Source organism: Tinamus guttatus, unplaced genomic scaffold (assembly GCF_059628265.1).
Source record: "Tinamus guttatus ecotype Peru unplaced genomic scaffold, ASM5962826v1 Tinamus_guttatus_pri_ptg000922l, whole genome shotgun sequence".
Lineage (NCBI taxonomy): Eukaryota > Metazoa > Chordata > Aves > Tinamiformes > Tinamidae > Tinamus > Tinamus guttatus.
Window position 1 is genome coordinate 103,454 of NW_028289456.1, and position 20,273 is coordinate 123,726.

Below are 20,273 nucleotides of genomic sequence, written 5' to 3' on the forward strand. Positions count from 1 at the left end.
GGTAGGGGGCGCTGGGGAGCCCTGGGGGGCAGCGCAGGACAGGGCATGGGGTCGGTGTGGGGCAGGGGGTCGCTATGGGGCAGTGAAAGGGCTCGTTGTGGTGCAGGACAGGACAGGGGGTCTCTGTGGGGCAGGGGTCGCTGTGGAGCAGGGCAGGACCTCTCTGTGGGGCGGGGGTCTCTGTGGGGCAGGACTGGCCAGGGGGTCGCTGTGGGGCGGGGCAGGGGCTCTCTGTGGGGCGGGGGTCGCTGTGGGGCAGGGGTGTGGGACGTGCTGCAGCGCTGGCCCCACGCGGCTTCACGTGCGGGTGGAGCCGGGACGCGCCGGGGCCGCTCCACGCCGGGCCGGGCCGGTACCGGAGCCGGTGCCCGGCGGGGCGGGCGCTGCGGGGCGGAGCCGGAGCCGGTGCCGGTGCCGGAGCCGGTGCCCGGCGGGGCGGCCATGCGGGCGCTGAGGGCGCTGCGGCCCCGCAGGCTCCCGGGCGGGCGCGCGATGGCGGCGGCGGGGCCGGGGCGGCGGCGGGAGCCGGTGCTGAGCGCGGCCACCATGAACCCGGCGCTGCGGCGCGTGGAGTACGCGGTGCGCGGGCCCATCGTGACCCGCGCCCTGGAGCTGGAGCGCGAGCTGAGCCAGGTACCGGCACCGCCCCGCACCGGGACCCGCGCACCGGGACCCCCGCAATGGGACCCCCGCACCGGGACACCCCAAGAGGTCCCCGCACCGGGACCCCTGCGACGGGACTCCCGGGATCCCCACACCGGGACCCCCTCGGCCCCCCTTTCACCGGGACCCCCGCACCGGGACCCTCCGGTGTCTCCCCGGGATCCCCGCACCAGGAGTCCCCGCTCCGGGACTCCCCGGACCCCCACAACGGGACCCCCGCACCGGGACCCCGGGTCCTCCCCCGGGACCCCCCGCACCGGCATTCCCAGCACTCCCGGTGCCATCCCGCAAACTCCCGCTCCGGGACTCCCGGAGCCCCCGCCGGGACCTCCCGCTCCGGGACCCGCAGCCGGTGGCACCGGGACGCGCTGTCGCGGGCGCCGTCACCCCCCGGGCACCGCGTCCCGGGCACCGCGTCCCGCGCCCCCCGCGCTGTCCCCGCGCCGGGGCCCAGCCGGACACGTCCCACGTCCCCGCTGCCACCTGGGCGCTTTCCCAGCGCCGCGCGGGGACACGGGAGGGGACAGGGCGCAGGTTGCGGGGGGCCACGTGGGTGGCACGGCCACATGTCCTGCCCCGTGTCCCCCATGTGCCATGTCCTGTGTGCCCCACTCCTGTTTGTTCCCTGCCCCGTGTGTCCAGTGTCCTGCGTGTCCTGTGTCCCGTGTCCCGCATGTCCCCCGCCCCGTGCGCCCTACAACCCGTGTGTCCCGTGTGTCCTAGATCCCTTTTGTCCCCTGCAGCCCCATGTCCCGGGTACCCCTTGTCCTGTGCACCCCGGGTTCCGTGCACCCCATGTTCCCTGTCCCCTGCACCTCATGTGTCCCCTGCACCCCACGTCCCCTGCGCCCCGTGTCCCCCGCCCCTCGTGTCCCCTGTCCCCCCACACGTGGTGCCCGCGGGCTCCCGGTGTCGCCTCCCGCCTGGCACCGCGGGCGGCCCCGGCGCCGCCCGTCCCCGCCGCCCGCAGGGGACGCGGCGGGTGACACTGCGGGTGACACTGCGGGTGACAGCGGCGCCTGCGCGCCCGCCCGTCCCGACCTGCCCCCGCGGGCGGCACAGGCCGTCCTGAAACCGGAGCCTCCGGCGCTGCCGGGCGGGCGCCGTCCCCGTGCCCGTCCCCGTCCCCGTTCCCGTCCCCGTCCCCGTCCCCGTCCCCGTCCCCGTCCCCGTGCCCGTCCCCGCACGGTCCTGGCCTCCCGCCCGCGCCCGTCCCCGCCGCGTCCGGCCCGGTCCCCGCGGGGCACCCCGGAAACGTCCCCGAGCCGCAGGCGGTGCCCGGTGCGGGGCGGGCAGAGTCCAGCCCGGCGCGGAGCCGTCCAAAGTCCGGGCGCCGCCGGGGACGGTGGCGCTCAGGGCACCTCGGGGACCTCCCTCTGTGCCCGGCTGCGCTCGGGGGCTCCCCCGTCCCCATGTCCTCCTGCCCCAGTTGTCCCCAAGGCTCCCTGGGCCCCAGGCATCCCTGGGTTGTGGTCCCCAGGTGCCATATGGCAGCCTCCCAGTTGTCCCCAAGGTCCCCATACTTCTGCCATGCCACAGTCACTGTCTTTGGGTCCCACATCCTGGATGTCCCCAGTGCCCAGCTGTCCCCAAGGTCCCCATGTCCCAGCCATCCCTGGGTCCCCTGTCCCCCAGCCATCCTTGGCTCACCGTCCCCAGGTCCCCGCTGTCCCTGTCCCCCACCCCTTCCCTTGGCCACCATCCCTGCTCTAGATCCCTATGTCCCAGATGTCCCCTGGGTGCAGGAGTCCCGTGCCGGGGGACCTGCCCTCATGGGGGGTCCCCAGCCCCTCATTGCCCCGTCTTGTGCCCACAGGGCGTCCCCAAGCCCTTCACTGAGGTGATCAAAGCCAACATCGGCGATGCCCACGCCATGGGGCAGAAACCCATCACCTTCCTCCGCCAGGTACTGCCGAGGGAGGGCCCGGGGGGGCGGGAAGGCGGGGAAGGGCCCAGGCGTCCGGGCTGAGCGGTGCCCGCCAGGTGATCGCCCTGTGCCTGTGCCCGGAGCTGCTGGACCAGCCCTGGGCGCCCGCGGACGCCAAGGAGCGCGCGCGGCGCCTGCTCGACGCCTGCGCCGGCCACAGCGCCGGTGAGTGACACCCGCCCCGGTGACACCTCCCGGGACGGACGGACACACGGACAGAGGGACGGCTGTGACCCCCGGCCCCGCCACCAGGTGCCTACAGCGCCAGCCCGGGCATCGAGCTGGTGCGGCGGGACGTGGCGCGGTTCCTCGAGCGCCGCGACGGGGTGCCCGCCCGCCACGACGACGTCTTCCTCTCCACGGGCGCCAGCGACGCCATCGTGGTACCGAGCGGTCCCCGTGTCCCCGTGTCCCGCCCCCCGCCCCGCACCCGCTGCCACCCGCCGCCTTGGCCAGCGCGGCGGCGCCGGCGCCACAAAGGGCCTTTGTGCAGCACCTGGCACCGGCCCCGGGACGGGCAGCACCGAGACGGGCGGCGGGAGGGGGCCACCCCCGCGATGTCCCCAAGCTGTCCCCCCCCCCGCCAGTTCCCACGGCTGCCTCCGTGGCGGTGCCAGCGCTGTCCCTGTGCCCAGTGCTGTCCCTGTGCCCGGCTTGTCCCCGTGCCACCGCTGTGCCCACCCTGCCCCCATGCCCGTGCTGTCCCCATGTCTCCTATCCCCGTGTCCCCCCCATCCCTTTGTCCTCCCAGTGCCAACCCCCTCTATTCCTAGTGGTCCCCCAAGCTCACACTGTCCCCATCCCTGTCCCCATGCCCGTCCTGGCCACAGGCCCCACCTTGTCCCCATGCCCACACTGCCCCCACGCTGTCCCCGGGCACCAGCCACCTCCAAGCCCACACTGTCCCCACGTCCCCATCCCCATGCCATCCTCTATCTATTCTGTCCCTTGCCCTCCCTGTCCTTGTCCCCAGGCCATCCTTGTGCCCACGCTGTCCCTATACCCACGTCATTGCTCTCCCCCGCCCCATGCCCACATAATCCCTGTGCTCATGCTATGCCCATGCTGTCCCCATCCCCATGCTGTCCCCATGCCCATGTCCCAGCCATCCCTGTCCCCACGCTTTCTCCAGGTCCATGCCCATGATGTCCCCATGCCCACCATGCCCCTATGCCCTCACTGTCCCCATGCCCACCTTGCCCCCCTGTCCATCTGGTCCCCATGCCCACATTGTCCCCTTGCCCACCTTGTCCCTATGTCCACCTTGTCCCCATGCCCACTGTGTCCCCACACCCACACTGTCCCCATACCCCCTGGTTCCCCTGCCCCCATGCCCACATTGTCCCCAAGTCCAACCTGTCCCTATGTCCACCTTGTCCCTGTGCCCACACTGTCCCCATGCCCACACGCTCACCCTGTTCCTATGCCCACACTGTCCCCATGCCCACCCTGTCCCTATACCCACCTTGTCCCCCCGTGCCACCCTGTCCCCACATCCCCCGGGTCCCCCTGCCCACATTGTCCCCCTGCCCACCCTGTCCCCTCCCCAGCACGTTGTCCCCGCGCCGCCTTGCCCGTGCCAGCGCCCGCCGTCCCGCAGGGCATCCTGAAGCTGCTGGTGTCGGGCGAGGGCGCCACGCGCACGGGGGTGCTGGTGCCCATCCCGCAGTACCCGCTCTACTCGGCGGCCGTGGCCGAGCTCAGCGCCGTGCAGATCGGCTACTACCTGGACGAGGAGCGCTGCTGGGCGCTGGAGCTGGGCGAGCTGCGGCGCGCGCTGGCCCATGCCCGCCGCCACTGCGCCCCGCGCGTGCTCTGCGTCATCAACCCGGGCAACCCCACGGGTACCGCGGAGCGGGCGGCACGGGGGCACCCGCCGGGGCTGCCGCGGTGCCCGGGTGACGCCGCGCGCGGTCCCCAGGGCAGGTGCAGAGCCGGCAGTGCATCGAGGACATCATCAAGTTGGCCTACGAGGAGCGGCTCTTCCTCATGGCCGACGAGGTGAGCGGGGGGTGGCAGCACCCGCCCGCGGGGCCCTGGTGTCCGGGCGGAGTCCCCGGTGCCACCCCCCACCCAGGTGTACCAGGACAACGTCTACGCCGAGGGCTCGGCCTTCCACTCCTTCAAGAAGGTCCTCTTCGAGCTGGGGTCACCCTACAAGGACGTGGTGGAGCTGGCCTCCTTCCACTCCGTCTCCAAGGGCTTCATGGGCGAGTGAGTGCCCCATAGTGCTCACTCCCGTGGGCTGGGTGGTCACAGTGCCATGGGTTGGGGTGGTGGTGCCAAGGAACCTCGGATACTGGAGCTGGTGGGCCCATGGATACTGGAGGGGGAATGGTGATGCCCTGTCTCCGTGGGGTGCTGGGCTGGGGTGGGTGGCCCCATAGGTCCCTGGGTGAGGATGCTGTTGTTCCAGCCCCATGGGTGCTGGTGTGGGGTTGGTGGTGCCCCAGTCCGATGGTTCCAAGGGTAGCATGGTGCTTGCATGGCCCCATGGATGCTGGAATGGGGTTGGTGGTGCCCTGGCCCCATGGATGCTGGGGTGGGGATGCTGTTGTCACAGCCCCATGGGGGATGGTGGTGCCCCTGGGAGTCCCTACACATGGGGCCCTGTTTTCAGCTTCCTTTCCCATGGCTCTCTATCTGTGGGGCCTTGGTCCCTGTTTCGGGGGGGGGGTCCCTTCCATGGGGTCCTTGTGGGTCCCTTCCATGGGGTCTCCATCCTTGGGCGCCCATCCATGACTTGGTGGCCTCGGCGTGCACATGCCCGGCGGTGCCACCACGGGCCATGCGCGGCCAGGTGCGGGTTCCGCAGCGGCTTTGTGGAGGTGGTGAACATGGACCCCGAGGTGCGGGAGCAGCTCATCAAGATGGTCTCTGTGCGCCTGTGTCCGCCCGTGCCCGGGCAGATCATCCTGGACGCCGTGGTGGCCCCGCCGCAGCCTGGCGAACCCTCCTATGAGCGCTTCATGGCCGTGAGTGTGGGATGGGGGCACAAGCACAGCGATGGGCATGGGATGGACATGGGCAGGGAGACTGGGATGGGAATGGACATGGAGATAAGTCTGGGGATGGACATGGGAATGGGCATAGATATGTGGATGAGCATGGTCATGGTGATGGGCATGATCATGGGCATGGAGATGGACATGGGTATGGAGACTAGGATGAGTAAGGGCATGGGAATGGACACGGAGATAAGTCTGATGTTGGGGATGGTCATGGACATGGGACTGGGCACAGGCATGGTGATGGGCACAGACTTGAGGATGAGCATGGTCATGATCATGGGACATTAGGATAAGGATGGATGGGAATGGGCATGGGGATGAGCGTGATCATGGTGATGGGCATAATCAGGGTCATAGGGATGGGTATGAGGATGGACACTGGGATGAGGCTGGACATGGGACTGAGGATTCATATGGTGATGGGCATAGGCATGGACATGGGCATGGAGACGAGCATGGTCATGGTGATGGACACAATCATGATCATGAGGGTGGGCATGGCCACAGGACAGGACTCAGGATGGGCATGGCCATGGTGATGGGCATGGCCATGGTGATGGGCATGGGGAATGGAGATGGACATGGGAGATGGATGTGGGGCCAGGATTGGCACGGGGACCGATGCAGGACACAAGGGTGGCAGGGAGGAGCCCCCGTGGCACCCTGGGGCCAGCTCAGCGCCCGCCCCTGCTGCTGCAGGAGAAGCAGGAGGTGCTCAGCGCCCTGGCGCACAAGGCCCGGCTCACCCAGGAGATCTTCAACCAGGCGCCCGGCATCCGCTGCAACCCCGTGCAGGGCGCCATGTACTCCTTCCCCCGCATCGAGCTGCCAGCCCGCGCCATCCAGGAGGCCAAGGTAGCATCCGGGACCCGTGCCAGGACCGAGGTCCTCCCTGGCGCCCCATGAGCGGGTCCTGATGTCCCATTCGGGGCTGACGGGTGCCCGGTGGTGCAGGCGCTGGGCCAGGCCCCGGATGCCTTCTTCTGCATGAGGCTGCTGGAGGAGACGGGCATCTGCGTGGTGCCCGGCAGCGGCTTCGGGCAGCGCGAGGGCACCTTCCACTTCCGGTGGGTCCCCGGGGCGTGAAGAGGGGTGATGGGTATGTGAGGATGGGTGCATGGAGCCAGCTGCGTGGGGCTGGGTACATGGAGGGACATCCGTGGAGCTGGGTGCACGGAGGGACACACGCGGGGCTGGGTGCCTGGAGGAGGGTGTTGGGTGCTGGTTGCGGGTTGTGGGGTGCCATGGGGGGAGAGGGGGTGCTGGGTGTCCCGCACCGGTGCCAGCGCCCGCCGTGCCCCAGGATGACCATCCTGCCGCCCACGGAGAAGCTGCGGGAGCTGCTGCAGAAGCTCACGCGGTTCCATGCCAAGTTCACCAAGGAGTTCTCCTAACGCCATCCCCCTCATCCCCATGGGGGTCTCTGTGGTGTCCCCATGGGGCCCCCTGTGTCCCTATCCATCCCCACGTCCTGCAACGCTCCTCACCCCACACCAGGCGCTCATCCCGGTGCCAAGTGCCTCCTGTCCCCAAGTGCCTCCCAGGGGGACACACGGGCACCCTGTGTCCCGGGGCTGGTCCCCACCTCCCTGGTTCCCCTGGACCCCCAAATAAAAGGGTAGTGAGGAGGTGTGTGGGGCCGTGCGTCACTGGGGCTGTCTCGTGCCCCTCTCCTCCGCGGCGTGTGGGGACGGGAGGCCGTTGCTGCGGTGCAACGGGGGCTTTAATGGGGCCGCGTGCGTGGGGGTCGTGCGGGCTGCGGCCGCTCAGGAGAATTCCCGCACGAAGGTGCTGTGGAAACGGGCCAGGGCGCTCAGCACCCGCCGCAGCGTCTCGACGGGCAGCAGCAGCGACAGCCTGAGGGCACCGGCACCCATGGCCGCTCCTGCAGCCCCCCCGGCCTCGGCCACAGCACCCGTCACCCAACCCAGGCCAACCGGCCCTGCTGTCCATCCCAATCAGTCCCCAAACCCAGCCCAAACAACCCCATTGCCCACCCCAATCTCTACTCAACCAACCCCCCCAACACCCACCACCAAAGTCAACCCAACTGGTCCCACTGTCCACCCCAACCTCTACCCAACCAGCCTCCAACACCCATCACCAAACTCAACCCAACCAGCCCTGTGAGTCAACTCAACCTCTGCCCCAACACCCATCACTAAACCCAACCCAACTGGCCCCATTGCCCACCCCAACCAGTCCCCACAGAATCCATCATCAAACCCAACCAGATCCCAGCATCTATCACCTCAACTCTACCCAACCAGCCCGACTACCCAACCCTGCATCTCCTCCCAACAACCCTCTCCCAACACCCATCACCCCAACCCAACTGGTCCCACTGTCCAACCCCAAAAATCTCACCTCAACCACCCACCCCAACCAGCCCCCCACACAAACCCAACCAGTCCCACCACTCAACCAAACCTCTCGCCCCAACACTGAGCCCTCCACCACCCACCCACCCAGCAACCAGTCCCACCACCCAACCTGCCACCCCCCATCCCAACAGCCCCCCACTCAACCCCAACCTCTTGAGCGCCCCCATCCTTCTCATATCCCAACACCTTCACTCCGCCTCCCACCCCATGCCCTGCCCTCCTCGCCACCCCGTTCCCCCTCCCCAGTACCCCACGTGGTAGGTGCCCTCCTGCTGCCCGAACACGCTGCCTGGGGCCAGCACGATGCCCGTTGCCTCCAGTAGCTTCTGGCAGAAGAAGAAGTCGGGCTCCAGGCCCTGCGCCTGCGGATAGGGGGGCAGCAATGGTCACCCCGTGTTCCCATGACCCCCTCCCATCATGTCACAGGGCATCCTGCATCCCCACAGCATCCAACAACCCCAGGTGTCCCCATGTCCCGGGGCATCCTGCATCCCCGCAGCATCCTGCACCCGCAGGTGTCACCCCATGTCATGGGACACCCTGTGTCCCCCAGCAGCCCATGCTCCAGGTGTCCCCACCTCCCCCCATGCCACGGGGCATCCCGCACCCCTGCAGCATCCCGCGCCCCCCGTGTCCCCATGCGCCCGTGTCACCCGGGCCTGGCGCAGGGCGCGCGGCGGCAGCTCCACGCGGGGGAAGACGCGCACGCCGCCCTGCACGGGCTGGCAGCGGATGCCGGGCGCCGGGGCCAGCAGCTCGTGCACCAGCCGGGCCTTGCGGGCCAGCTCGTCCTGCAGCGCCCGCCGCTCCTGCGGGGGACACGGGGGTGATGCGGGTGCCCGCGCGCACCCTGCGCGCTCCCCGTGCGCCCGGCACCCACGGCAGTGAAGGCGGCGTAACAGGGCGCCTCGGGGCCCGGCAGCTGCATGGCCACGTCCAGCAGAACCTGCCCCATGATGGGGGGGTACACAGAGAGCCCCCACGTGTAGAAGCACTTGAGCAGCCCCGGGTCGATGTTGAGCAGCTCGAAGAAGCCGGCGCGGAAACCGGCCCTGCGGGAGCAGAGCAGGCGCTGGCACCGGCGGGTGCCACCGCGGGTGCCCCCGCGGGTGCCACTCACTCCCCGGCGATGCTCTTGGACAGAGAGTAGAAGGAGACGAGCTGCACCGAGGTGGCCAGCGGGGCGCCCATCTCGCTCAGCACCCGCTTGAAGGAGAGGAAGGGGCGGCCGCCGGCGGCCACGCTGTCCTGGTGAACCTGCGGGGGACACCGGGCTGCACGGGGCACCGCGGGCGGCCCCGGCCCAAGCGCGCGCGCACCCACCTCGTCTGCCAGCAGCAGCAGGTTCTCCTCGGCCGCCAGCCGCACGATGGCCTCCATGCTCGCCCGGCTCAGCACGTGGCCTGCAGGGCATGCAGAGAGGTGCAGAATGCATGCAGCATCCGTGCATGGAGCTCCAGGCACGATGCATGCAACTCTGCGGGCGGTGCATGCAGGGAGGTGCAGTGCAAGCAGCGCCACACATGGCACGAGTGCACTGTGCACGGTGCATGCAGAGCCAGGCATGGTGCATATCGTTCTGAGCATGGTGCCTGCAGCTACATGCATTATTGTCATGCACAGCACATGCAACCCTGTACAAGGTGCATGCAATTGCACGCACGTAGAGGCATGCATGGTGCATGGAGGTCTGTGCGTGGGGCAGGTAGAAACATCCCAAGCACATGCAATGCTGTGCATGCTGCATGCAGCACTGTGCATTGCATGTGTGCTGCTTGCTGCATGCAACACTGTGCATGGTGCATGAAGCGTGGTATATGGTGCACGTAGAAGCATGCGTGCTGCATGTGATGCTGTGCATGGTGCATGCAACGGTGTGGATGGTGCATGCCACACATGGTGTATGCAACTCTGTGCATGGCACATGCAGCTCCATGCATGGTACACGCAGCACGGTATATGGTGCATGTCTGCTGTGTGTGATGCTGTGCATGCAACTGTGCGCACGGCGCATGCAACTATGTTCATGGTGCATGGCATGCATGGTGCATGCAACTGCGTGCATGGTGCATGCAACACAAGTCGGGGGCCCGGTGCCGCTCACCCGTGGGGTCCCCGGGGTTGACGACGCAGAGCACCTTGGGCTCGCAGTGCTCGCACGCCCGCCGCAGCGCCCGCCGCACCAGCGCCACGTCCACGTCCCAGCCCCGCTCCTCGGCCAGCGCGTAGGACACGGCGGCCACCCCGGCCAGCGCCGCCGCCGCCGCATGCAGCGGGGGCCCCGGCGCGGGCACCAGCACGGCCGCCCGCCGCGCCGCCCCCGCGTCCGCCACCAGCTCCAGCACGTCCTGCGGGGCAGCCGCGCCGTGGCACAGGGGACACCGCAGCGGGACGGGGACGCGGCGGTGCCGCCCGCGCCGCTCACCACGATGGCGGTCGCGGTGCCGCCGCAGGGCACCACGGTGCCGGGCGCGCAGGCGGCGCCGCCGTCGCGACGCTGCAGGAAGCGGGCGGCCGCGCGGGCCACCGTGTCCGTGACGTACTCCAGGTTGTAGGCGCCTGCGGGGTGGGGGACACCGTGCGGGTCCGGGGTGACACTGCCCGCTTGCCCTGTCCCCAACGTCCCCCCGTGGCGGCGGTACCTGGGCTGGCGCCATGCAGCTGCTGCAGCACCCGCTGGGCCTCCCGCGCCGCCGCCGCCGACACCGCTGCCGTGTCCAGCAGTGCGGGGTAGGCACAGGCGGCCGCCACCTGTGCGGGGACACCCGACCGTGGAGGGGGGACATGTGACAGCCCCACGGGGTGACAGGGAGGGACTCGGGGGGTTGTGGGGGTCCAGGGTGGGGCTGGAGGGCTTGGGAGGCTGGTGAGGGGACCACAAAGATGGGGACAAGGACAGGAACGGCGATGGGGACAGGGATGAGCAGGGGTAGGTGCACAGGGATGGAGGCTGGGACAGGAAGGAGGAGAGGAACAGGGATGGGGACGGAGATTAGAATGGGGACATGCACAGGGATAGGGATTGGGATGAGCATGAAGATAGGGATGGGGATGGGAATTAGAATGGGGACATGCACAGGAATGGGGACAGGAACAGAAATGGGGATGGGATGGGGATAGGGACAGGCATGAGGATGGGGTGGAGGCAGGAATGCAGATGGGGACAGGAATGAGCATGGGGAGGTGCACAGGGATGGAGATTGGGACAGGAACAGGGATGGGGACTAGGACAGGCATGAGGGTGGGATGGGGACAAGGATGGGGATGGGGATTAGAATGAGGACGTGCACAGGGATGGGGACAGTGATGCAGACAGGAATGGAAATGGGAATGGGACGGGGATGTGCACAGGGATGGGGATAGGGGTTGGGACAGGCACGAGGATGGGGTGGGGACAGGGACGGGGACAGGGTGTCCTGCACCTTGTCCCCATGGCGCTGCCCGATTAATGATGAACCGTGCGGGGCGGCCGAGTGCGGCCGTGGGGCCGAAGGGCTGCGGGGTGGCTGGGGACACGGCGGGGGGGGGACAAGGGGACACGTCACCTGCCGCAGGAGGGCCAGGGGCCGGCGCCCGGCAGCGGCCGCGTCCCCCGAGTGGCACCACAGGACCTCGGCGAAGGGTTTCTGCTGGCCCTGGGGACACGGCCACCCTCCTGGTGACACCCGTGTCCCCCCCAAAGCAGGGGGCAGCGCCACGGGCTGGGGCGGGGGAAGACCCCAGAGCACCCTGACGATGGCAGGGACCTGACTGCAGGGACAGTGGAACTGGGGGGACGTGGGACCTGCGGGGAGCAGGGGGATCTTAAGGACCATGGGGGCCCGGGGGACCCTGTGGGGCTGCAGGGACGTGTAGGAAAACAGGGGGGTCCAGCAGGACCGTGGGGCACAGGGGGCTCTGAGGGGCCCTGGGGACTGCAGGGACTCGGAGGGGGGACAGAGAGTCCTGCAGGGCCACGGGGACCCTGGTGGTGTCGGGGACCTGGGGGCAAAGGGGTCCTTAGGGACACGGGGGCCGCGGGGACCTTGGTGGGGCCGGGGGTGGCTGCAGCGTCCCCAGGGCCCGTGTGGGTGTCCCCGTGTCCCCCGTGTCCCCGTGCCACCTGCTCCAGCTCCCGCTGCAGGGTCGCGGCTCGCAGCAGCAGCGGCTCCAGCGCCGGGGCGGCCCCGATCCCGATCCCGGCGCTCGGGGGCGCTCCAGGGGGCTCCGACCCGGCCATGTCCCCGCGGCGGCACCGACGGCACCGGGTCCGGCTCCGGGTCCGGCTCCGGGCCCGCCCTTGACCCGCCCCCGGGCCCGCCCCGGCCCACGGGGCACCCAGCCCCATGGGGCACCCAGCCCCACGGGGTGCCCAGCACCAGCCCCATAGGGCACCCAGCCCCACGGGTTCCTGCCACCCCTGCAGCGCCCCAGGGCAGCCAGGGCCCTTCCCTGCGCAGTGGGGCACAAGATGGGTCAGCAGGAGCAGACGGTCCAGGGACACAGTGGGGACACCTTGGGGGCTCAGGACACCCCATGGCACGAGGGGACACCACGGGGCCGGGGCAGCGGGGGATCCCGGGGACACAGCCCCCTCTCGGCCCTTCCTGGCTTTTCCCCTCTTCCCTGTGCAAGAAGTTGTGGCACCGACGTCTCCGTCTCCAGCGGGGAGAGCGCGGCCACCCCGGCCCCCGCTCACTTTAATGGGGGCCACTCCGGCACGTCCGGAGCCTGGGAAGCGGCTCCAATCCCACGGGATCCGGGGGCAGCTCCGAGTCCGTCTCTCCATCATGGGAAGCATCCCGGGCGTCAGCTCCCGCTGGGAAAGGCGCGGGCGGCGTAGAGGAAGGCGGCGAGCGCCAGCGCCAGGAAGCAGCCGAAGGCGCCGGCGTAGCCGAGGCCCTGGGCGAGGCCGCCGGCCGCCGCGCTCATCGTCAGCTTGCCCAGCAGCTCCAGCGTGGCCAGGAGGCTGCAGTGGGTGGCCTGCGACGGCCATGGGGACACCGATGTCCCCAGGGAGGCGGCAGCGCCGTGCGGGGAGCTGCCGGCTCTGTGATCCGGGCGCCGGCGCCGGGGGAGGCCGAGGGGGACGCGGTACCTGGATGGCCTCGGGGGCGCCCTGCGTGCAGCCCATCATGGCGCCGAAGGTGAGCGAGGTGATGGCGCCGCCGACGAGGTGCTGGGCACAGTCACTGAGCACGGCGGCCACTGCGGGGGACAGGCGTGAGACAGGGCTGGGAAAACACCCTGTTCGCACCCAAAACCACCGCAAGAGGGGTCAAGGATGGGGTGAAACCCAACGTTTTCTATGGGGAGTGACAACACTGTGGTTGGACAACGCCAATAAGGGGGTGGAGGAGCCATCATGGTCCTCACAGGGGACACACGCACGAGGGTTTCCAGCTGTCCCCGTGGCCGCTCACCAGCAAAGGCCACGTTGTCCTCCTTGTAGGTGGCCACGAGCAGGGCCTGGAGGCCCAGGCTGCAGCAGCGGAGCAGCAGGAAGGTCTTGAGCAGAGCCAGGAGCCGCCTGTGTGGAGACACCGTGACAGAGGCTCGGGATGGAGGGACACTGCCACGTGCATGGTGACAACCGCAGTGTCACCCACCTGCGCGCGGCCACCAGCTCCCCGCCCAGCAGGGAGCCGCCGATGGAGCAGGCGGCGGCCACGGTGCCGTTCCAGAAGCCGAGCTGCGGCGCCGAGAAGCCGCGGTCCAGCAGGAAGAGCGGGAAGATGCCGGCGGCGCCCTGCTCCCCTGCGCGCGTGGAGGGAGACAGCGGCGTCACCGAGACGGCGGTGTCACTAAGACGGTGGCGTCATGGAGACAGCGGTGTAACGGAGACAATGGTGTCACCGAGACAGCAGCGTCACCAAGACAACAACGTCACTGAGACAGCAGCGTCATAGACACAGCAGCATCATGGAGACAACAGCGTCACGGAGGCAACAGCATCACCGAGACAACAATGTTATGGAGATGGCAGTCACCAGGATGGCGGCATCACCAAGACAACGACGTCAGGGAGACAACGCGTCCCCGAGACACCCGCGGGCACGCACCGAGCTTGTAGAGCAGCAGGAAGGCGGCGAGGGCGGCGGTGCCGGGCACGCGCAGGAGGGCGCCGAGGCTGCCGGGCGGGCGCTGCGGCGCCGCGGGCGGCACAGGCGGCGCGCGGACGTGGAGCGCGGCGGCGGCACAGGCGGCGGCGGCCAGCAGGGCCGCACAGGCGGCGGCGGCCGGGCGGGCGGGCACGGCGTCGAGCAGCCCCGCGGCGCCGGCGGCGGCGCCCGCCTTGTAGGCCACCACCTGCAGGGCGCCGGCGCGGGCGAGCTGGCGCGGCGGCAGGACGCGCGCGGCGGCCACGTCCAGCGCCGCGTCCTGCAGCGCGGCCGCCGCGTTGAGCAGCAGCAGCAGCGCCGCGATGACGGCGGCGGGCGGCGGCGGCGGCGCCAGCAGCACCAGGGCGCAGGCCGGCGTGGCCAGCGCCAGCGCGGCGCTGCTCAGCGGCAGCCAGGCCCCGCGGCGCGCGGCCCGCGGCGCCCACAGCGGCTTGAGCAGCCAGGGCAGCAGCAGCGCCCGCGGCAGCGCCGCGTGCGCCACGGGCAGCCCCGCCGCGCGCAGCCGCAGCGGCAGCCGCGACGCCTGCAGCCCGTGCGGCAGCCCCTGTGCCGCGTACAGCAGCGCCAGCGCCAGCAGCAGCCGCCCCTCGCTGCGACCCGGGGATGGTGACGGCGCCTGCGGGGGGACGGGGGTTGTGGGTGGCTCATGGTGCCCCCCGCTTCCCCTTCCCTGCCCCATAGGGAGTCCCCGCGCTATAGCGGGGATCTATATAGTATAGTGACCGTCACTATAGCGACCGGCCCTACCGCCACCCCCTAGCAACAGCTCCTTCCCCAGCACCATAGCAACCAGTTACCCTCGTGGCTATAGGGATGGACCACCCTCTCTGTCACTCTTTCATGGGTGACACGATGGATGACATGATGGGCGACAACCCCCTGTCACCACCTCAGCAGAGCAACACTCGCTGGCATAGTGACCATGGTAACACCCCCATCACCGCAGTGACTGACCCCATCACCACGGCATCACCCCTGCACACAGTAATACCCCCCGCCAATACGTAACCCTGGCAACAGCCCAGGCTGCTTCATGGCACCAGGCCCGGCACCGCCATGGCTGTGGGCCTCCCTCTATTGCCATGGCAACACGTTCCGCCTGTGCTAACAGCCCCCTCCCCATTGCCATGGTGATCCCCCCCCCGCGCATAGCGACAGGGCCCGCCCTCCCCCCCCCCGGTTACCATAGCGACCCGAGCAGCGCGCGCGGGGCCCCCGCCGCCGCGGGCCTCCGCGGCCAGCGAGGAGGCCGGAAGGGCGGGCTAGAGGGGCCCCCTTCCCTTCCCCCCTGGGGCCGGCCACGCCCCCCGCGGGCCGCCCCATTGGCCGAGCAGAGGCACTCGGTGCTACGAGGAGGCGGGAGGACAGTTTGGCCGAAGCTACTGTCGTCTCTATGGTCGCGTGGGGGTGCTGGGGCACAAGGGCTGTAGCCCCCAGCGCCACGGTCCTGCCCTGCCCCCAGCCCCACACTTATGGGGCAGCGAGGGGGGCAGCACCTCCCACAGGGGGGGAAGGGCGCAGGTGGGGAATAGATTTGTCGTTTATTGGTTGGTGGTTAAAAGGTGGTGCAACAGGCGGCCTCAGCGGCTGTTGAGGATCTCGTCCACCGCCAGGCGCGCCAATGCATGGAAGTCCACGGCAAGGTGTCTCCTCCAGAAGCGGCGGTCACGACCGTACACCTGTGCCGGGAAGCAGGGGCTGCCTGCGGGAAGAGGACGGCGGTAGCGGGAAGAGGACGGCGGTAGCGGGAAGAGGACGGCGGTAGCGGGAACCCCTGGAGCAGGAGCTTTCCGGCTCCGCGTGCTCACCGATGCCATGGAAGATGCGGGCCACAGCGTGGCCCGTGAAGCGCTCGTCGTGGCGGATGGAGAGGAAGTGCCGGATGTCGGCGCGGATCTGGCTCTCCCAGTCGCGCAGCTGTGAACACAACGGCTGCTCCGGCTGTTCTGCCCTTCCCGGCATGCCCGGAAAAGGCAGCGGGGCTGGGAGCGAGCGGGGATGGGGAGGAATTGGGGTATGGGGGGGAATTGGGGTATGGGGGAAAACGGGGAGGGTGGAGCCATGGTGGGAAAAGGGGGCTGGGGGCAACGTGGCTGCTGCACCCGCTCACCTTGGCGTCCTCGCGCGCCTTCTCCTCGGCGTCATCGTCGTGCTCCGGCGCCGCTCCGGCGGGATCCGCCTCGAAGTAGTCGCGGAGCAGGGCCTTGAGGCGGGAGCTGCGCTCGTCCTGCGCAGACGGGGGCTGCGGGGCGCACGTCTCGGCGGCCACGCTGTCCCCGAGGCGGGTGTCAGCGAGGCTGGGGGCGCGCGGGCCGCCTCGCGTCCACGCACACGCACCTGCGGAACGCGCGGAAGCAGGCGCGGAGCTGGGCCAGCGCCGCGCGCTCGCGGGCCGCCACGCGCCCGTGCAGGAAGTCACACACGGCGTCGAGCTCGCGGGGGACGAGGTCGCCGTAGACGCGCAGGTGGAAGGAGAGGCCGCCGAACTCCACGTGGAGGCCGCCTGCGCGCGGAGCGACGCTGAGCGGTGGCCCCGGGGACACGCGGCCCCGCACGCCTCGAGGCGGGTGCCGGTACCTGGGCGCAGCCGCGGGTCCCACTGGAGCTGCCGCAGGGCCCGTTTCACCAGCGGCGCCTCCCAGCCCATGGAGTCGCTCAGCGCCACCACGTCGAACTCCACGGAGCCATCGGCGCCGCCGGGGTCCCGGCCCGCCAGGCGCTCGCGCGCCAGGGCCGTGGCGAGGGGTGGCGAGCTGCGGGCGCCACCGTCAGCACCCAGGGCAGCGGGTGCCTCTCGGGGCCGCGGCACGGGGTGCGGGGCGGCTCTCACCTCGCGGCGGCGGCGCGGAGCTGCTGGGGGCCGCCGTAGCAGCGCACACGGCACGACGCGTAGGTGAGCGGCAGCAGCTCGAGCCAGCGCCGCGGGTGCAGCTCCAGGTAGCAGAGCAGCGTCTCGATGGCTGCGGGCGAGCGCGGCGGCTGCGGAGCCCGTGCCCATGCGGCGCGGAGCCCCGCGCGCCCCCCGCGGTGCCCTCACCTTCCTCGCGGAGGTCCAGGGCCTCCACGAGCTCCTGGATGGGGAGGGCGCGCTCGTGCTTGTAGCACACGCGCTGCGACGGTGACAAGGGAGCCGCGTCCTCGTCCTGCTCCTCCTCGGCCAGCTCGGCCATCTCAGCGTCTTCCACCTCATCGGCCTGCGGGAACCTCAGTGGTGATGGAGGCAGCCCCCAAAATCCGGGCCTTTTCCGTCATTTTAGGTCACTAAATGACTCGTGGGGCCCTGTCCTCACCCTGGCACTGTCCTCCTGTCTCTGATGAAGCTCCCGGCACTTGCAGGGGGAGAAAACTCTCTGCACCAGCTTCTTGATGGTGAAATAGTCCACGGTGTCGCCGTAGATGTGGCGCCGCAGCTCGTGGAGGTCCCCGCCCTGGAGGGGACAGCAGAGCCAGGGTGACCCCCATGGGGACGTGGGGCTGATCAAGGACTTTTGGCCTCGCCCGCGGGGATATTTGGGCTTTACGGCACCAGCTTTGGAGTCCACTTGGCTCCCGAGCACGTTGGGGAGCTCCCTGGGTCACCTCGGGAGATGGAGCGGGTGCAGCCGGAGGGACTGGGGACTCCAAAGAGCCAGATTGGGGTGAGAACGTGGAATTTCAGGCAAAAGCTCCAGCTCACAAGCCTCACCTCCGGGTCCAGGAAGAGGTGGCAGTGCGCGGGCTGGCCGTCGCGCCCGGCACGGCCGATCTCCTGCACGTAGCTCTCGAAGTTCTTGGGCATGTTGTAGTGCACGACGCCGCGCACGTCGGCCTTGTCCAGCCCCATGCCGAAGGCCACCGTGGCCACCACGACGCGGAGGTGGCCCCGCATGAAGCGGCCCTGCACGCGCCGGCGCTCGGCCGGGGACAGCCCGGCGTGGTAGGCGTCCGCCAGCCACTCCAGCCGGGCGCTCTTCTTTGCTGGGATGAAGCGGGAAAGAGGGGTGAAGGGCACTTCTGATCATCACAAGCACCTCAAAATGCTGCTAATTAAATTAGGGATGAAAAGGAGCAAGAAATACTAGGAAAGAGGCACCCGCAGCCACAGTCTGTGCCCAAAGGAGCTGCCCAAAGAAGCAGGGATGGTCCAAGAGCTCCAGGCTGTTGGTCTTCACCCCAACTCCAGGTGTTTTACTCGCTTCTTGCTGCAGGAATTTGCTAGCTTGAGCCCATGACTGCCTAATTATTACGTGGGCTTTGATTTTTCTCTCTAATTATTATGTGTCCTTAGAGGGGAAAATCCAAGCCCGGCTCTAACACCGTGGAGGGAGCCAAGAGATCAACGCTCTCCCCATCCCACCCTCGGGAATGGCGCTCGGTGGGAAGGAGCAGCCGGGAGCTGCGGTGGATGCTGCCGGAGCCCCCTCTGGATTTCGGGAGCTGGCAGCTCCCTGCGGAACAGCCTCCAGAGCGAGGGTGGCGCTTCCTACCTTTTGCCTTCTTGCCATCGCCAGCGCCTGGCTCCGGAGGCTCCCGGAGCGCCGCTCCGTGCAGGCGGGTGCGGATGAGCGCGGCGACGCGCGCCGTCTCCTCCCGCCGCGTGCAGTACACGATGATGGAGTCGAGGCTCCCGAAACGCTCGCCTTGGAGCAAGGAAATCAGCGCCTGCAAGTGCAGGGGGAGCAGGAGCTGCTTCCTGGGCCTTGGGGTATGGGAAACCCCCCCCAAAAAAAGGGCCCTGTTCCTCTCCTGTTAATTCCTCGCTGCTCCAGAGGAACGACGTGGAGCAGCAAGGAGCTGCTCAGGAGTGGCACCCGGAGCCACTACCTGATCCCGGTCGCTGTCCATGGAGACGGAGAGGCGCAGGTTGGGCGGCACGGCCGCGGAGCGCACGGCGGTGCCGGGGCCCGCGGGGACGCCCAGGTGCTGGCACACGTCCCGCGCCGTGGCCAGCGTGGCCGTGGCCGTGAGGCCCAGGAAGCAGCGCACGCCCAGGCGATCCCGCAGCACCTGCGTGGGGAAAGACACCGGGAACAGCGGGAATGGGCGGCTGCTGTCGAGCGGCACCCAGGGGTGCCCCTCGTTTTCCCCAAGGGAGACGCATCCACGTTGCAAATCCCACAAGATATAGGGACGCCCAGGCTCCCCCGCCACCCCGTTGCCTGCTGATCCGTAGGGATGAATTCCCGGGGCTCCGCCGCACCTTGCAGAGGCGCAGGTAGCAGGGGCGGAAGTTGTGGGACCACTCGGAGACGCAGTGGGCCTCGTCGATGCAGGCGAAGGCCACGGGCGGGAGCTGCTCAGCGCTGGGGAGGCAGCTCGAGCCGCCGCCGCCGCCCGCCAGCGCCTCCGGGGACAGCAGCAGCACGTGCACCGAGCCCTTCCGCACCTGCGGGATGCACGGATTGACCGGGATGAGGCGGGAAGAGCCGCCGGATAACCCCGGCGGGGAGGAAAAGGGGTCCTGAGCAAACACGGGGTTGTTCCCCCCCAAAAAAGCGAGGCAGCGGCCGCTCACCTGCTCCACGGCCGCCTCGCGCTGCGCCCGGCTCATGTTGGAGTGGATGCAGACGGCCCGGAGCGCCGGGGGCAGCCCCGAGACCTGCGAGCGGAGCCCGTCAGCTGCCGAGGGACGCAGCCAGGGATAGGGGGGGACACACGAAGGCCGGTACCTGGTCGTCCATGAGGGACACGAGCGGGGACACGACGAGGGTGACGCATGGGGAGCGCTTGCGGTAGAGGTAGGCGGGGAGCTGGTAGCAGAGCGACTTGCCCATGCCCGTGGGCAGCACCACCAGCGTGGACAGCCCTGCGGAGGCGCGGGTGGCACCGGTGACGCGGTGGCACCGTGGGGACGTCCCAGTGCGCCCCCCTGTCCCGGTTCTCCGCGCGGGGCGGCTCGAGGGGCGCCCAAGGCACCTGTGAGGATCCTCATGATGGCGACCTCCTGGCCCGGGCGGAAGGCGCTGTAGCCCAGCTCCGAGAGCGCCGCAAACACCTCCGCGGGGGTCTCTGCGCGGGGGAGGCCCCGTGAGTCCCCGGGCGCCGCGGGAAGCAGCCGCGGGGCGCGCGGGGACCCTACCTGGCACCTGGCCGCCCGGCCCCGGGCTGTAGAGCGGCTCCATGGGCGGCGGCGGCGCGGGGGGCTCGTACGGCGGGCGCTGCACGGCCAGCGGCGGCGCCTCCTCTGGGCCCTCCTGGCCTCCGCTCG

The 20,273-nt window shown here is 69.6% G+C and overlaps 4 protein-coding genes across 4 annotated transcripts; 1 reads left to right on the plus strand and 3 right to left on the minus strand.

The window, feature by feature from the left end:
• Positions 1-484: 484 nt before the first annotated feature.
• Positions 485-7,005, plus strand: GPT (glutamic--pyruvic transaminase). Its single transcript, XM_088538038.1, has 11 exons — positions 485-633; positions 2,480-2,569; positions 2,647-2,755; positions 2,843-2,973; positions 4,191-4,434; positions 4,512-4,591; positions 4,668-4,804; positions 5,391-5,565; positions 6,301-6,456; positions 6,556-6,668; positions 6,905-7,005. The coding sequence occupies exons 1-11, from the start codon at positions 493-495 to the stop codon at positions 6,993-6,995; spliced, it is 1,467 nt and encodes a 488-aa protein (XP_088394164.1). The 5' UTR covers positions 485-492; the 3' UTR covers positions 6,996-7,005.
• A 362-nt stretch (positions 7,006-7,367) lies between these two features.
• LOC148591189 (alanine aminotransferase 1-like) lies at positions 7,368-12,204 on the minus strand. Its single transcript, XM_088538031.1, has 11 exons — positions 12,088-12,204; positions 11,531-11,620; positions 10,628-10,736; positions 10,411-10,544; positions 10,090-10,333; positions 9,309-9,388; positions 9,106-9,242; positions 8,866-9,037; positions 8,639-8,794; positions 8,235-8,347; positions 7,368-7,458 (listed from the first exon to the last, which is right to left on the minus strand). Exons 1-11 carry the CDS (start codon positions 12,202-12,204, stop codon positions 7,368-7,370), a joined length of 1,443 nt encoding a protein of 480 aa, XP_088394157.1.
• A 569-nt stretch (positions 12,205-12,773) lies between these two features.
• Positions 12,774-15,144, minus strand: SLC33A2 (solute carrier family 33 member 2). The gene is made up of 6 exons (XM_088538032.1): positions 15,139-15,144; positions 14,027-14,702; positions 13,574-13,721; positions 13,388-13,446; positions 13,063-13,172; positions 12,774-12,947 (listed from the first exon to the last, which is right to left on the minus strand). Exons 1-6 carry the CDS (start codon positions 15,142-15,144, stop codon positions 12,774-12,776), a joined length of 1,173 nt encoding a protein of 390 aa, XP_088394158.1.
• A 522-nt stretch (positions 15,145-15,666) lies between these two features.
• RECQL4 (RecQ like helicase 4) lies at positions 15,667-20,269 on the minus strand. Its single transcript, XM_088538052.1, has 16 exons — positions 20,145-20,269; positions 19,982-20,074; positions 19,735-19,871; positions 19,581-19,664; positions 19,266-19,451; positions 18,890-19,072; positions 18,553-18,727; positions 17,772-18,043; positions 17,377-17,514; positions 17,124-17,280; positions 16,917-17,046; positions 16,652-16,839; positions 16,424-16,589; positions 16,197-16,356; positions 15,895-16,003; positions 15,667-15,788 (listed from the first exon to the last, which is right to left on the minus strand). Exons 1-16 carry the CDS (start codon positions 20,185-20,187, stop codon positions 15,667-15,669), a joined length of 2,343 nt encoding a protein of 780 aa, XP_088394178.1. The 5' UTR covers positions 20,188-20,269.
• Between the last annotated feature and the right edge of the window lie 4 nt (positions 20,270-20,273).

Bases quoted from the DNA above. Each gene is read 5' to 3' on its own strand.
- GPT (XM_088538038.1), top strand. From the start codon at position 493: ATGGCGGCGGCGGGGCCGGGGCGGCGGCGGGAGCCGGTGCTGAGCGCG. The intron at 2,756-2,842 runs GTGAGTGACACC...CCCCGCCACCAG, and splicing joins CTGCGCCGGCCACAGCGCCG to GTGCCTACAGCGCCAGCCCG. The intron at 4,805-5,390 runs GTGAGTGCCCCA...ATGCGCGGCCAG, and splicing joins TCCAAGGGCTTCATGGGCGA to GTGCGGGTTCCGCAGCGGCT.
- LOC148591189 (XM_088538031.1), bottom strand. From the start codon at position 12,204: ATGGCCGGGTCGGAGCCCCCTGGAGCGCCCCCGAGCGCCGGGATCGGG. The intron at 11,621-12,087 runs GTGGCACGGGGA...CCGTGTCCCCAG, and splicing joins TGCAGCGGGAGCTGGAGCAG to GGCCAGCAGAAACCCTTCGC. The intron at 9,038-9,105 runs GTGAGTGGCACC...CTGCTCCCGCAG, and splicing joins TCCAAGAGCATCGCCGGGGA to GGCCGGTTTCCGCGCCGGCT.
- SLC33A2 (XM_088538032.1), bottom strand. The intron at 13,722-14,026 runs GTGCGTGCCCGC...CCACGCGCGCAG, and splicing joins CCTGCTGCTCTACAAGCTCG to GGGAGCAGGGCGCCGCCGGC. The intron at 13,447-13,573 runs GTGGGTGACACT...CCGCTGCTGCAG, and splicing joins GAGCTGGTGGCCGCGCGCAG to CCTGGGCCTCCAGGCCCTGC.
- RECQL4 (XM_088538052.1), bottom strand. From the start codon at position 20,187: ATGGAGCCGCTCTACAGCCCGGGGCCGGGCGGCCAGGTGCCAG. The intron at 17,047-17,123 runs GTGAGGGCACCG...GCTCGCCCGCAG, and splicing joins CCTGGACCTCCGCGAGGAAG to CCATCGAGACGCTGCTCTGC. The intron at 15,789-15,894 runs GTGAGCACGCGG...CTCTTCCCGCAG, and splicing joins CCGCATCTTCCATGGCATCG to GCAGCCCCTGCTTCCCGGCA.